Below are 14,651 nucleotides of genomic sequence, written 5' to 3'. Positions count from 1 at the left end.
ACGCTCTGCGAGAAGTCTTAGCTTTTGAACGCCTACTACTCGGTACAATAACAAAGCACTGGACAAAGGCCTACAAGGCATGATAATCGATAGTCACTCTTGTGGATAAAACCTTCTCAATGACCTCTAGTACTTATAAACTCCTTACAACGACGTTTACTTTTTGACTTGTTCAATATTCGCAGAATAAACTTTGCGTAAGACCAGTAGCTAAGCATGGGCTGTCTCTAACCATGGATATATTAGGGAGACTCTAACTAACTCTTAATTTCAAGTGTATATGCAGCTGTGGTCTAGTAGGGCCGGGTTCGTCACTCACATATAATAAAATAGATATCATTTGTACAGGCGAAGAAAGAAAGAGGGAGGGAAAAAATATATGACCCCAGGATAAAACATTTTATCCCCGGCTTTTTTATCCAACTTATATTATCGTTACTTTCCCCAAAGATGAATACAATTATTTATCTTCATACAGTAGTTCTAGTAGCAGTTTCAGACTGTTTACTCTTTTTTAACCCAAATTCATCCTGTTGACACTTTTAGTGGTAAAACTATGATTTATTATTATTTTAAGTTTACGGTTATTCTTTCTCAAAAATAAAATTATTTTTCATATAAAGATCTGTCAGTACTGTCTGTCTGTCCATCCGTCCATATGTCCATCTGTCTATCTGTCGGTTCTCTTTTTTTCCATATATGATATAGTTTGCACACATGCTGGGTTATACATTTTCATGACGGGTACATTTCTGCATGCACAGTAGTTATCCCTCCGAATGAGTTTCGTAATAACTACACACATCACTGTCTCACAAGAGACAATAAAACGCACAGAAATGCAACATGTGTTGTAGGCTAGGCCTAGCCTATATTATTGGTTTTGAGACCAGTGGAATACATCAACTTGATCGCCCAAATTTACTTTGTGTAAAGAAATAGATAAAGTAAGCCCCGTAGGAAATTAATCTTTGAAAACCAAAGGTTTGGAGTATCTGAAAGCTATTGGCAAACACCGACATGAACAAATATTTTATGTCCATATTAACACCCACTTCATTTTATGTTATGACGAGCGCCCTCTATGTTACACAGGTGAGTGGCTGTGCCATAAACTCCATGTATAAACTACACCAAGTACCCGGTATGTCGTTTTAACATTCATAACAGTTGAACAATAATGACTATTCATGACTTATTCCCTCGTGAATAAACAAGTTTTGCAGCAGTACAACTTCCCCAAGGCTCATCAATCAATACATTGGCTATTCAAGCTGAATATCACAAAAGTAATGGTTTTTTTCCGCTTTATTAAACTATACATCTTTTAAACACTTTATAATCTAAAATATGTAAATATATATTGGTCATTTTGCAGGATGAACTATCAAGCATATGCCACAAACCCGATAATAAATTGCACTGCATCTCATTTTTTTCAAATTATGGCAGCTGTACTATCAAGACATGCATAAAACAAACCCTGTGAGGAAAAGTGTATGAAAAACACCAAAATTGAGAAGAAAAGTACTCGTGTTTGGGAGTGTCATACATTGACAGTGAGGCACTCTATGGAGAATAATGCAAAAAATGAACAAAACTCAGCTAATTCAAGTTTCGTATACCCTCCAACAGTCTATAATATTTCCTATGTACATACGTTTTTGGAAAATACACTTTTCTGTTGTAAAATTTACATTTTATCACACTATGAAAGGCAATTCTTCACTTGTAATGTTGACTTCTGAGCGATTCCATCTTTTGATGCCAATGCAGTAATAGTGATAATAGGATCTAGGAGAGACTATATGGCTATATATTATGTTGTTTGAAATACATGGCTGTATAAAGTGTATGATACAACGTCTTGTTGGCAGAAAATGAAGCCATTCTTCTAGCATTTACTTGTATATACATGTTTCTCTTCCACTTTCTCCTTTTACCACATTTTTAGAGAGACATATATTTTTCTACGAGCTGCCATTTCATCAATCTACAATCTGATTGCAATCTGATGATTAGATTGGCTAATTATCCAAGGGTGACACCAACAGGTCTTTTACATAAAGACATAGACACAACACTTAGTGCTGTTAGCTGATGTGTCAAATATGGTCCTACAATTCTCGGTACCTGACACAGAATATTACTGCACATCATAAAAATAACAAACATTCAATTTCTTGGTCAACACCATAACTTCCACTCCACACAGTTCAAATACATTAGCACAGGCACACATGAGAATAAGTCAACCTATTTGTTCTATTTTGACCCGGCCTCTAGTATGAGGTTAAATGCTATTGCAGGTACTGAGAATTCTTTGACAGTGTAATGCGGTATTCGTGCACACAATAACTAGCCAATGTAAACATCAGATTTTAATCAGACTTATCCACGAAAAGTAATCCAATGCTATCCTCAAGGAGTGATAAGAAAAGACAATGCACCACTATCTTGGTTTCTGATATAATCACTTCAAAAAACAGTCACTGGTTTTATTCCTAGTAAATTATCCTGAAAAAATATCTTACATACAGTGAAGTCTATTAAGCTTTCAGTCAAATATGAGCCTTATTCTCTAGTCATATTCCATAGCACCAATAAATTGAAAATTCAAACTTTTCCTTAAGTTTTTTATCATTACTCAGAAAAATTCATTAAAAATGTTTGTCCTAAAAAGAGCTGCCAAATTACAAATATTCATGCACACATGAGAAGGTGATAATTTCCATCTTCACAAAACAGAAAGCTCCTCTTTCAGTTAAAACATGTCCCCAAAATAGTATTCCTCGGTGGATTTGTTTGGGTCTAGAACTTCCGATATTTCTTCCATGACATTTTTCGGAATGAGATCATCCAAGAAGCAGATTAACAGCTGGTATAGTTCAGAGTCAATGTTATCTGGTTTACACACATTAAGGTGGTTCACATCTATTTCTTTGTAATTTCCAAACCCTGGATCTGTAAAGAAAAATTACACGAACAAATACTACAAATTTGGTTTCCAGTGTACATGTATTTGTCTTTTTTTCCTTTATTTTATTTATTTATTTTTTTTTTTGGGGGGGGGGGGACATTTATGTTTTAAAATGAAGAAAACAGCTGCGTTAATTGCCTTTGTGTGTTGCATAAAATAGAATAGTAAAGCTATCATTATTTCAAACTTGGTCAGCTACATAGAAATGTACATGGGATCTTTATTGTATATCATCTTTGTGCAAGGTTTAAATGAAATTGGCTTTTGCATTTCGAGGAAAGGATGTGCATGGATGGATGGATTGATACATAAATGGACAAATGAGACAAAACCACTGCTGCAGCCTTCTCTGGGTGTTGTGTTACAAAAATTACTCCATATGTCCTCCTATCAAAATGTCTACCAACAGAAGACAAACTACTACTGGTGATCGCGGATAAACTTGAATTTATCAAGACAGGGTACTTACTTGCAGAAGAACCTGGCACAATAACCAGCTTTAAACCAAGTCCAATATTTGTTGCCTCTGTCTCTCCAAAACTGAGGCATGGAAGTTTTCGTTTTTTGACAAAGTCTCTAAACTTTGCATGCTGTTCTGTTAATGTTGATGAATCTGGTGAGTGGAAATTAGGATAAATATTAAAAATTAAAATGGCAACATAATATCATAATTGCTTTGCCTTTTCTTAGGTACAGCATTGTAATATTCAAAATAATTTCACGGATGTCTGAATAGTCCATAAGGTACATCACGATGGGCGCCTTCAGCACATCGGTCAAACCCTTTCATGGCCATAGAGACAAGAAGTATCGTACAGTCTAGTGTCTAAAATATTTGTATCCGTGACTGTACTTCATCACAACTGTCAACATTTATAAAAGTGACTTATTCATTTATTGGTCTGTATAAAGGTCAGTAAATTAGTAGGAGTTAATAGTAGCACTATTTTTATTGACATCAAGAGACTTCTTGGCTCCTACCTCAACTGACAATATAGGAAGTCTCCTGAAACTATTCTTAGACTACTGATTCCAAATCAAGTGGGCCTTCATGACTGATAAATGGGAAGTGTTTCTGGTAATGGATGATTTATCTCCAGTCTTAGCTTAGCTGCATCAGTATAGGTCCAACCCCAGAGGGTAGTGTGTGTGTGTGTGTGTGTGTGTGTGTGTGTGTGTGTGTGTGTGTGTGTGTGTGTGTGTGTGTGTGTGTGTGTGTGTGTGTGTGTGTGTGTGTGTGTGTGTGTGCGCGCGTGTAGGGAGGAGGGGGTGTTTGCCCATTGAAAAGCTATTACTGTAGGTATATGGGAAAATTATTTGGGTATCTAGGTAAAGAATGATGCTTTATGCTATTTTTTTTGTCTGACATGGGTTCTTGGAAAGGCTTTCATACCAAGATTCATTTCTTCTTTGACAGGGGGCGGCTATTACTCATGTGCTGTCTGAATTGGTTTGTAACTTTCTTTTTTATCTAGAAGCAATTATGTCTGCATCTGTGAAATTTGAGTCTGCATCCTAATCCTTACACACGCTTGCCCTATTTGACGTCAGGTGAGAGCCAGAAGTGATTGATGTAGGATGTCTTTGTGTAAGTAGGGTTAGTGCACCGAACAGTGAGTATCAAATTACATGTGCAACTTACAAAGATTATTTTGCCACCACCCACGCCAGAAAAATGAAAATGAAACCACATATTTCACAAGCACTCTTTTGAGTAAAATTAAGTGGAGGTTAGTTGAATAGGAACACAATGTATATGTAGGGGCCCGACCTTTAGATCTTGACCAACCTGGACTCAATTCTTCCACTTCAACAGACGGATATAACAGGATCTTTGCTTGCTGGGAATACGCAGCCAATGGGGAGCCTTGGTGTGGAGTGCTGTAAAATACTACACCACGGGTCTGATCAGCAAACTTTTTGAAGTCAGTGTTTTCTAAGGCATCTAATATCATCTGTTTGACTAGTAGACCTGTAAGATGATATATAACAATATGATTTGTTGCCAGTTTGTTTTATTGCTATACTTGTATATGTTGTATTATCATAGATGTAATTGGTATTATCTAAAATATCCAATGTCTATGGTATTATTTAAAATTGAGTATTTGATATGTGTTTTACTAGTACAATGATTTCTCTCTTTGATGACACTTCCATAATTAGTTACTCTATTTTTGAACGTGTCACAAATGTTTGGTGCAGTTGCAACATTCAAAGTATTTCTGTCTTGTACATAGTACACAAATGTCTCTGTGAATAGCTAGGGACCCAGTAGTGTTGACTTTAAAGCATATTTGCTATAGAAACACAACTATTAGACAACCCAAACACTGATATAGTCGAAGGGGGTTTCGGTAGAACAGATCTGACTGTCGGCGAAGATTTATGAATTGTAATATTTTCAACACGTCTTCTGTTAATTGATAGTTTCTTTCTTGAAATTACTCTGGGTATTTGTTTCTTCTAAATGTATAGATGAAGTCACCGACACCACATTCTGTCTATGTCACAGATCTGTGACTCTGATGCACTCATTTGGATAGTGAAATGAGTGCAGTCACAGATCCAATGATGTAGACAGGCTTCCTGACACCAGGAAAGTTCTGACAACTAATAAGTCAAATCGATAATACAAATGTAACATAAAATTTGTATTGTTTACAAGACAATTTACAGAATCAAAAGTATGTACCTCCCATAGAATGAGTAATCCAAATAATTGGTCTACTTCCAACTCCGGCTTCTTGTAATTTATTCAGCATCTCAGAACTTCTACTTGAAATTGTCCGTCTATGAAATTAACATTAATTTGAATTTCATGAAATTAGGCTTCGGAAACACATGACAATGAACTTGAGTTTACCATTATACTATACATTGTACTTTGAAATCACCATTTCCAATGAATGTTTTATGGCAAATGTGAATTCTCAGCAAGTTCAAATTGTTCTGCTTTTGTCATTTTCAGTGGTGTAATGATTAGGAAGTCATCAGTTCTTCTGCACACATCTGGTTAAGTGTTTCATGTATTATCAGGTGAATGGCATGACGGCCATCCATAATAAATTTGTAAATATAAGTTTCCCAAATCTGATGCAACCTCATGCCGTATTTTTTCTGAAAATACTACAAAGTGAATAAAATGAAACATGGCATTTTTAGGTTCTACTATATGTATGTGTGTTTGCCCAGATTGAATTGACATTGATTCATTTTATTTTCACCAAAACGGATGACAGTTATTAATGTGACAAGAAAAGTGAACATTGTGAGACTTACTTTTCACTCTCAAAAGGACATTTTGGAGTCCAGTTACTAACTTGGGTATCATACTCTACTGTAATAATACGGCAATGTGACACATCTTCAGCTAACCAACTCTGCAAAATCCAAATATCATGACATACCAGCTTAGTCTTTCAACTCTAATCAAATATAATATAGCACTCAACCCACTCTGCCGATGAGAACATGTCTTACATTGAAAATGTATGGGTAGAGTACTACTATAAGAACAGTGAGAACTTGAGTGCAGAGAGTGAATGACGATGCTATTGTTATTGATTTGGTGGATTTGTTTGTTTTCAGTTTCAATCCTAGAGTGTTAACTGAGAGGTGGATTTTGATTGGCTATGCATACATGTGAGATTTGAACGTGAACTCCTATGGTACTGGGTCAGATGTAGGATGGAGGAGATCACTCTCAGAACAACAGAATCGAAAACACACAACAATAAATGGAGAATATGGAGGTACCGGTAAATAAGAATTTTGTGCTGTATTCGCTACATCAGATTTTAATCAGATTGACTCCACATCCAGCCAATTCAAATATAAAAGTATAAAATTGGAAATAGAATGTACTGGTTTAGTATATCATTGGTCACTTGCAAATTTTTCTTCAAAGCTCTGTTCATTTATCTATGGTTTACTTTGAGTAGACAATTTTACCAGACAGAGTAAAATTTTTATTTCTTATTTACCTTTGGCCAACAGTCTGTTATATTTTGATTTCGTTTTTTAAAAGACTGTACAGATTGTGGTCCAGTTTCCTTAGATGCTGGGTCTGGATCTTTCTGTCTCCAAGTCAAGAAGGCACCACCCATCAAACCATGGACAAATACCACATCAGCAACAATTGGCTGGCTGAAATATGTGTAGCATAAAATGAAAAATAGTTACTAACTTAGAAAGTTTTTTTTACAGTAGCCCTTAAACTCTTTGGAAATAAAACTCATAAACTTTTGGTGTTATTCTGTTCAAGTATAGACCCTGGAATCATTCTTGGGTATATGGTTCACCAAAACTAAACAAAATAGGGATCACTGTACAATTTTTTTTTTATGCCGAGGTCAAAATTATATCACAATTTTAGAATCCAATATGGCCACCGCATACTGTTAACTCTATGGGAAAATAACAAATGTTGATTCTCTTGTAAACAAGATGGTGGTCACCAAAATTTCTTTTATTACTTCCAAAGAACCAGTAACAAACTTACATGTGGCAAAGTTTGGAGAAATTTTAAGAACTTTGTAATTTTCTGGGAAATTGGTATCCATGGCACATTCTACTCTAAGTTTTAAAATTGGGATACCAGGGCTAGCGTTGCCAAAATTTGATAAAGTTAATGCTGTTATAATACCTGTATCTAGACTATTGCTAAAAGTTGGAGTGTCCACTGACCTGGTTCTGTACTGTGGGTGTATAACATGTACTCCATGTTCATATTTCTCTTTGCAGAAATCCCTATCCAAATTAGCCAGAGCTCTTGTGGCATGTATCGACAGTGGAATGTACTTGGATTTCATCCAAGTAGTGAGCATTGTTAACCAACCTAATGTGAGAAGAGATATGTATAGATGGAGATGAAAATACATATGATCATTCTTTTGTACTGGACCAACTGTTGCTATACCACTGTCAGCCAATAGTTTTTCACACCAAAATTTTAATGCTAATCTGGACTAAACCTTTTTAAAGGCCTGGGTTTCATTCCCAAGTTCTCACATTAGTATTATCTCATCAATGAAGGTATAAAGATTACACAGGATCATTCTTTTGTTCTGGATCAAATTTTTCTGTACATCTGCCAGACAATTATTTTTCATTCTTAAATGTTAATCCTAATCCAATCTGGGTGTTTAAAATTTGGTGTTTTTTACTAATTCATGTACTCAAAATATGGAAATGTGAGTTTTTTATGTTTATTTCATCTGCTGACAGATTGGCCTGGCTTCCATTAAAGCTAAACTTTGAAATCAATCAGTTTTCAGTGTAGTACATTTGAGTGTTATCACTAAAAGGTTACTATCCCCTAACACTGCAAACAGATCACTTTTATCAAAACTTTACCACATAGACTACCACGGATTGTTTACCTGACTGCAGAAGTAGCTGATGGTGATGTTCATGGAAGGCTAGATTTCCAATAATTCTACAGATCTTGCACAGAATTGTTAAACTTTCTTCCCTCCTTTCAGCTAACTGAAGAAGTAAGTTTATGCCACCATTTTGTACAATAGCATCACAATGGCTTGGAATCTTTAAAAGGAAATATGATGCAATGAAATACATTTCATGTCAATATTGCATTAAAAACACTTGTACATCAATAACCTTGCCTTATCTCAGTCTATGCAATAAAAAGTGTTTTTTCTATGATGCCTTTTTTATCCCCTATAATTCATGGAAAATACTCATGACCTAAGGGTTTCTCACTATAATTGTCTAGCAACTTGTAGTGACAAGGCCCCTTAGGTCACTTGTACTGTTCTTGACAGATTGAAGAAAAAAGATTGAGGAATAATATCTATATATCATCATTATTATTATAAATGTTTCAGGCATTATTTAGTGATGCCTGGAATAAGAATGTTGTTTTATCAGTGTGGACATGAACACTGGCTTTGAAGATGATGTAAATAATCTTAGATCCTTCTAACACTGTCAAACTGACATACATTGACATATTGATGTATTCATATGGTGAGTCTGAATATCAATGTATGTCAGTTTGATAGTGTGAACCTTCAAAGTCCACCACTGATACAAAAACATTCTGATCACAGGCATGCATATCTACAAAAAGGCTGGATTAGTTGACTAATTTGATATCTTCAAATATACATATTGTAGGAGATATGATCATGATGACCTACTTCAGAGTGTCTGAGTAATGCTTGCAGGTAGTATGATTCACCCCTCTGCTCAGGAACAGTGCTTAGAGTTGTTACAAAGGATAACCCTGTACCTCCAAAACACCACATACCACCCTGTAAAAACACAAAAATAAAACTCTAGATAATTCTGTGTTTAGTATATGTACACAGTGCTTTTTCCATGAGAATTTTTTTTTTTTAAGTTCTCGTGTATCTCTTTGGCCATATGAATTTGACTTACTCTAGCATCAGCTACAGCTGTCCTGTCCTCTTTCATTGCTACAGTAGTGAAGAACTGTGCACACTTGTCCAAACCTGTCATTGGCAGAGATGATAACAACTTCCTGAAAGATTCTTCTAAAGACTCCTGTGAATATAATAAAGTACATCGTCATATTAGTATATGCAAGTACAACTGAATAAAGTACGAAGTTAGTATTTTTAGAATTAGGACATTATTAGGATATTTCAGTTGACTGAAATGAAATCACCAATAGTATTGTTGACTTTACCTGTGACATTGTGACCTTCGGTAGTGGTAGGAAATATCTCATGCTGACATTTTTGGACCTTGCCAATCCTACTTTTGTTCTGTCATCACAAGCAGTTGCTATCTTTTTAAAATCTTCATCTGTAATAAAACATCACAAGTTATCATAATGGATCTCTTACATTAACTGCACCATTTAAGGGGGGGGGGTGCAATTACTTTACCTGTGGGAACAGGGTGTTTGTTAAAATTACTTTACCTGTGTAAATGTGGGAGGGAATTACCTATTACTTTACCTATGGGAATGGGGGAGGGGTGTTTGTTAAACTTAAAGTTTACCTGTATGAATGGGGATGGGGGTTAGCAAGAACCTTAACTGTGTGAATGGGGATGAGGGTGTTTAATACCAGTATCGATAACCTTGTATTGTCTGTGTGGATGGATGGATGGATGGATGGATGGGAGAAATATTAATTACCTTGCCAGGTGTGTTTCTTTGCCAAACCATAAACTCCTTGGAATCTGATGTTCCTGACATTAGACTGAGCCATTCCAAGTAGTTTCCATGGATTATCACTCTTCACCTCCAACTTAGACCACCATGATGCTGCCAGTAAAGAAAACAATAGGAGTACATACATGTAGTTTGGTAAATTGGGTTTTCAGCACAAAAGAAACCCAAACTGTAAGATACGCCATGACAGTCTGCCTCCATTAGCCTGTGAGTGGGGTAGATTAATGCATTTTACAGGGGGTATTATACAGACTGAAAACACACCAGTGTTCCCAGAAACAAAATAATAGGAATACTGTATGTAGGAAAATTGGAATTCTTTTCCAAGAATTTTTGACTGTGTGAGTAGAAATTTTTATTTATAATAAGAATACACATTCTACTAATGTTGTTTTCAAACACAAAATGCAAATTACATTTTGATAAGACAGAAAGAGGAATATTACCAAATCAGAAGAACACTACAGTTGTTCATATAGCTACTTGCCTGAACATTGGAGAATAATGGGTCAACGTACAGTCTCCATACCCCTTAATGAAAAACTCTCTCACGCATTGCTCTTCAAATACAGGAACACGTGACCAAAAACAACTAATTCACGTACACTGTTATCAAAAGGTAAATGTTTTTTCTTAATTTTATAATACCTTCTTCTTCGGCATCTTCATCAAAAAGTTTGCCTAAGTTCTTCATTCTCTGAGAATAAGTTTTCATTCTTACATTGGCCCGCTTCTTCAAGTCTTCAAGGTATCCTGATCAAAGATAAAGCAATTATAATTTGTAAAAATGAACTTTTGACATTTTTGTACATTGTATTTTGCTGTTTACAATATTTAAAGTACTGTTTGCTTTCTTTTCATTCAAATGACCATCAACCAATTTGTCATTCTGATGGGGATCGTCAACCAAGACAGATCATACTGCCACCTAGTGGTCAGCTGTAACTATGAAATTCTGTCATTCTGATGAGGATCATCAACCAATCGACAGATCAAAAGCTCAATGCTAAAAACTTTGAACTGCTTGTGTGTTATAACCTTTGTAAATCGTTTGATCTACCATGTACCAAGGTGATGAACATTTTTGGTCAACCATTTGTTATTTTGTAAATTACGAAGAAATATTTTGTCATGATATCAATATTACGCTATTCCTATTTCATTTTTCAAATTTATTTATTAGTATCATGTCACATTTAAACAAATGTTTCACAAAGAGAACCAAGGGTTCTTAATAAATCTGACTTTGATGAATGAATTTGTCGATTAACTAATAATATTTCTAATTTCAGAATTCTAATTTTTTATTTTTTCTTACCATCACTTTCATCTGCAGTAGTATTGGTATTAATCTTATATTGCACAGCACGGTCAAGTTGTCGAAGTTCTCTGTAAATAACTACACCACTATACAAACAAAGAGAACAACATTTAATGTTATGCCTGAAAACTAAAACTGTATTAGTGTAATCCTGAAAAGGTTCAGTAATATTGAAAAAAAAACATGAAATGATATATCCTATACTTGTAGTTTCATGCATTTAGCTCTCCTTAGAATTACCTCAAAATAAGACCTAAAGACCAGTGAATAGTACATTCCACCCCCACCCCACCCTCGATTAAATAGGTAGCCGCTGAAGACAAGTGACTATTTAGATGACATTTTGCTACCAACTTTGCAGTGGTTTGATGTATATTTTCGCACACTTAGAGAAATTATTAGTTGGTGAAAAACACAAAAGTTACCAGAAATATACACTACCATTTCTTGCTTGTATTCATCCTTGTACTACAGACTGTTGGATATAGAAGTATCAACCACAGACAAAAGGATCAAGAAACCTTTGGTCTATGTAGTCGTCTGTATGTTTATAAAGATATCTGTTTTTACCTACCCTATCATAACAGCAGCTGACAATCCGTACCATCCATACTTCCCTGTAACTGCAGTATGAAAGTAATTATTCGGTTAAAATTGTAAGATATATGTAAATTAGCGAACAGAAATTGACAACTTTAATTCACACAATTACATCTAAAGATAACATTTCACAGAAATATTTAATACTTCTGTGTAAATTGTTTATCTTACACATTGCATGTAATGATCTGAACAATAAAATTATTTTGTAGTTGGTCAACCAAGTTTTACAGTTTAACTAACTGAGCTTGACTATTGCTGGTCACTGGTCACAATTTTGAACATTTATGCTGGTAATTTTATTTCACTTTCATGGAATTTCAAAAATAAAATAAAATATCCAGTCATCCAGGACTTTAAAGAATTTTCCAGTTTTAAGTTGATGAACTCTGGTGTTAGCTAGTACTGACCAAGACAATAAAAAAAATGAAATGAATAAAAATAATAAAGTTAATCACCAATGTCTTGTTAGTAGCATGTTGTTGTTACCATGGCAGTATCACCCACAGATAGTTGCCAATCAAAAATACTGTTTTGCAGAAGATTTAGAAAATTTCAAAACTTCATGTATGGAGGTGATTTTGAAGGATAAAAAGACTACACTTTATGCTAAAGACGACATTACAAACATTGCTATTTACCATAATAATTGTACAGTGACATATTATTATTATTATATTTATATCATATATCAATATTAAATGATTTATTGTATTGATAACAATAGTTATATACATACTATACAAAATATCTCATATCATTCTCACTGTTATTCATATATAATTCCATTACCATGGCAACAATAACAGTACACTTTCATGAGATGTGCTAATGGGATTATTGATTATAACTGTTTGTAAGTACATAATCTGTATCTGTCAACAGAAATCACTTTAAAATCACTGTTACATGTGTAAATGTAGACTTCAACAAGTACATTATTGACATAATTTTCGTACATGTCGCATGACACTAAATACATAGCATTTATGAAATTAAAATAGCAATATAACTTTCATGGTGATCGGCACGTAGGCAGTCTAGACTGACCGCGATTAACCTTTCACGGTATCATCTTTTGTATAATGTCTGCAACACCTATGTTCTAATATTCATCTATTTGAAACAAAAGCTTGCAATATGTGAAACCAAACATTATGCTAGATGGTCACAGCTGAGTCGTATCCGATCGTTTGTCAGTTCGGCTGCGTAACAAATGTCGACCTTCGATCAGTTGCTGAGATTGTTTACGTTTTGTAGTGACCCATGGCTTTGGGTCATGTTGGAATTGTGCTATCTACAATATACATGATATATACTTACGTGACCTGCTCGGCGGTTTGCTGTTCGATGAAAAATTTCGGAGCATCGTTAGCATCTTCATGGATGTAACTTTAAAATTTGAATCGCACCCCGTAACCAAAAACACAACAACATTACGAGTGAAACTTGTCTGGTTCAGACTTCAGTCAGTGGTTACAAACAGCGAACAGCAACGTATTTCGAATTCAGATAAGTTCGATTTCACTTCAAATGTTATTTCAACGGAAGTTGAAGATCTGCGTTAAGTGCCCTCTAGATTGAAAATTAAACGAAAATATCGCGAAAGATTACATCGATTGTACGTAGACTACATTCACTTAGTTTTACGTTTGTACACACGATATATTTACGACGAACTTTCCGCCATATTTAAAAACCATATCCAATCAAAAATCACCTTTGTAACACAAGATTATCCAATCATATTGCTTATTACGCAGTCTTACAAGTAAGCTCGAAACGGACCATACCATATTGTAGATGGGGAGAACAATGTACAGTGATTACCAGAACAACATTCGGAATTTACCTACACAGAATTATGATGCAGGTGATAGCAACGGGGATATGTTCGAGCATAGACCATCCGCCAACGTTGGTGGAGGGTCTATGATTTGAATCTGCCTTATTATCTCCCACTGTGTGTGTGTGTGTGTGTGTGTGGGGGGGGGGGTTACATAAATACTTTAGTCCTTATATTTACTCATGTACTGGAGAGCACCACGAGAGCATACCTCACAGTCACAGGCACTTGTTTCCCGAGATATGTCTCAGAATATTTCTATCAGAATACAATAAAATGTCCATAATATCGATAATATAGACACGTTTAGCCAACTATATATATGAAAGGGGTAAAATTAAACTTACTTCTGTGATCGCGCAAGTTCACTCACCGCGAGGTAAGTTGGGTTGACTGTCAACAGTCGTCCTGACTTCTTTGAAATATAGTTGATGATTAAAAATAACATTCCAGAAGCTTTTTTCAAGAACATGACAAAATATAATATAGGCCCTTAAAGTTGGGTTAAGTTTAAATTTATCTATCACCAAACAGAAAGATGAACACTACAAGCATGTTTTTTTTAGCCAGGGTTACAGCACACTGCAGGTACTCAGTCATATTTTTATGTGGAAACAAACCGAAATGTTATTACATTGTCAGGATCACAAATAACGAGCTAAAACGAAATAGGTCCGATACCACATTATGTTACAAGAAATGACCTGATTTTCAGTGACACGAGATGAATGAATGA

At 35.0% G+C, this 14,651-nt stretch overlaps 1 protein-coding gene across 1 annotated transcript; it reads right to left on the bottom strand.

The window, feature by feature from the left end:
• Nucleotides 1–1,386: 1,386 nt before the first annotated feature.
• On the bottom strand, nucleotides 1,387–13,442 carry LOC144446287 (protein SERAC1-like). Its single transcript, XM_078136036.1, has 16 exons — nucleotides 13,393–13,442; nucleotides 12,044–12,092; nucleotides 11,467–11,555; nucleotides 10,797–10,901; nucleotides 10,113–10,241; nucleotides 9,657–9,775; nucleotides 9,386–9,511; nucleotides 9,145–9,258; nucleotides 8,365–8,527; nucleotides 7,670–7,820; nucleotides 6,967–7,129; nucleotides 6,263–6,363; nucleotides 5,676–5,773; nucleotides 4,770–4,952; nucleotides 3,450–3,593; nucleotides 1,387–2,964 (listed from the first exon to the last, which is right to left on the bottom strand). The coding sequence occupies exons 1-16, from the start codon at nucleotides 13,436–13,438 to the stop codon at nucleotides 2,765–2,767; spliced, it is 1,980 nt and encodes a 659-aa protein (XP_077992162.1). The 5' UTR covers nucleotides 13,439–13,442; the 3' UTR covers nucleotides 1,387–2,764.
• Nucleotides 13,443–14,651: the final 1,209 nt, after the last annotated feature.

The sequence above is a fragment of the Glandiceps talaboti genome, chromosome 15 (genome assembly GCF_964340395.1).
Source record: "Glandiceps talaboti chromosome 15, keGlaTala1.1, whole genome shotgun sequence".
Taxonomy (NCBI): domain Eukaryota; kingdom Metazoa; phylum Hemichordata; class Enteropneusta; family Spengelidae; genus Glandiceps; species Glandiceps talaboti.
Note: the sequence above shows the minus strand (reverse complement) of the source record. Positions and strands in the feature narration are given on the sequence as shown.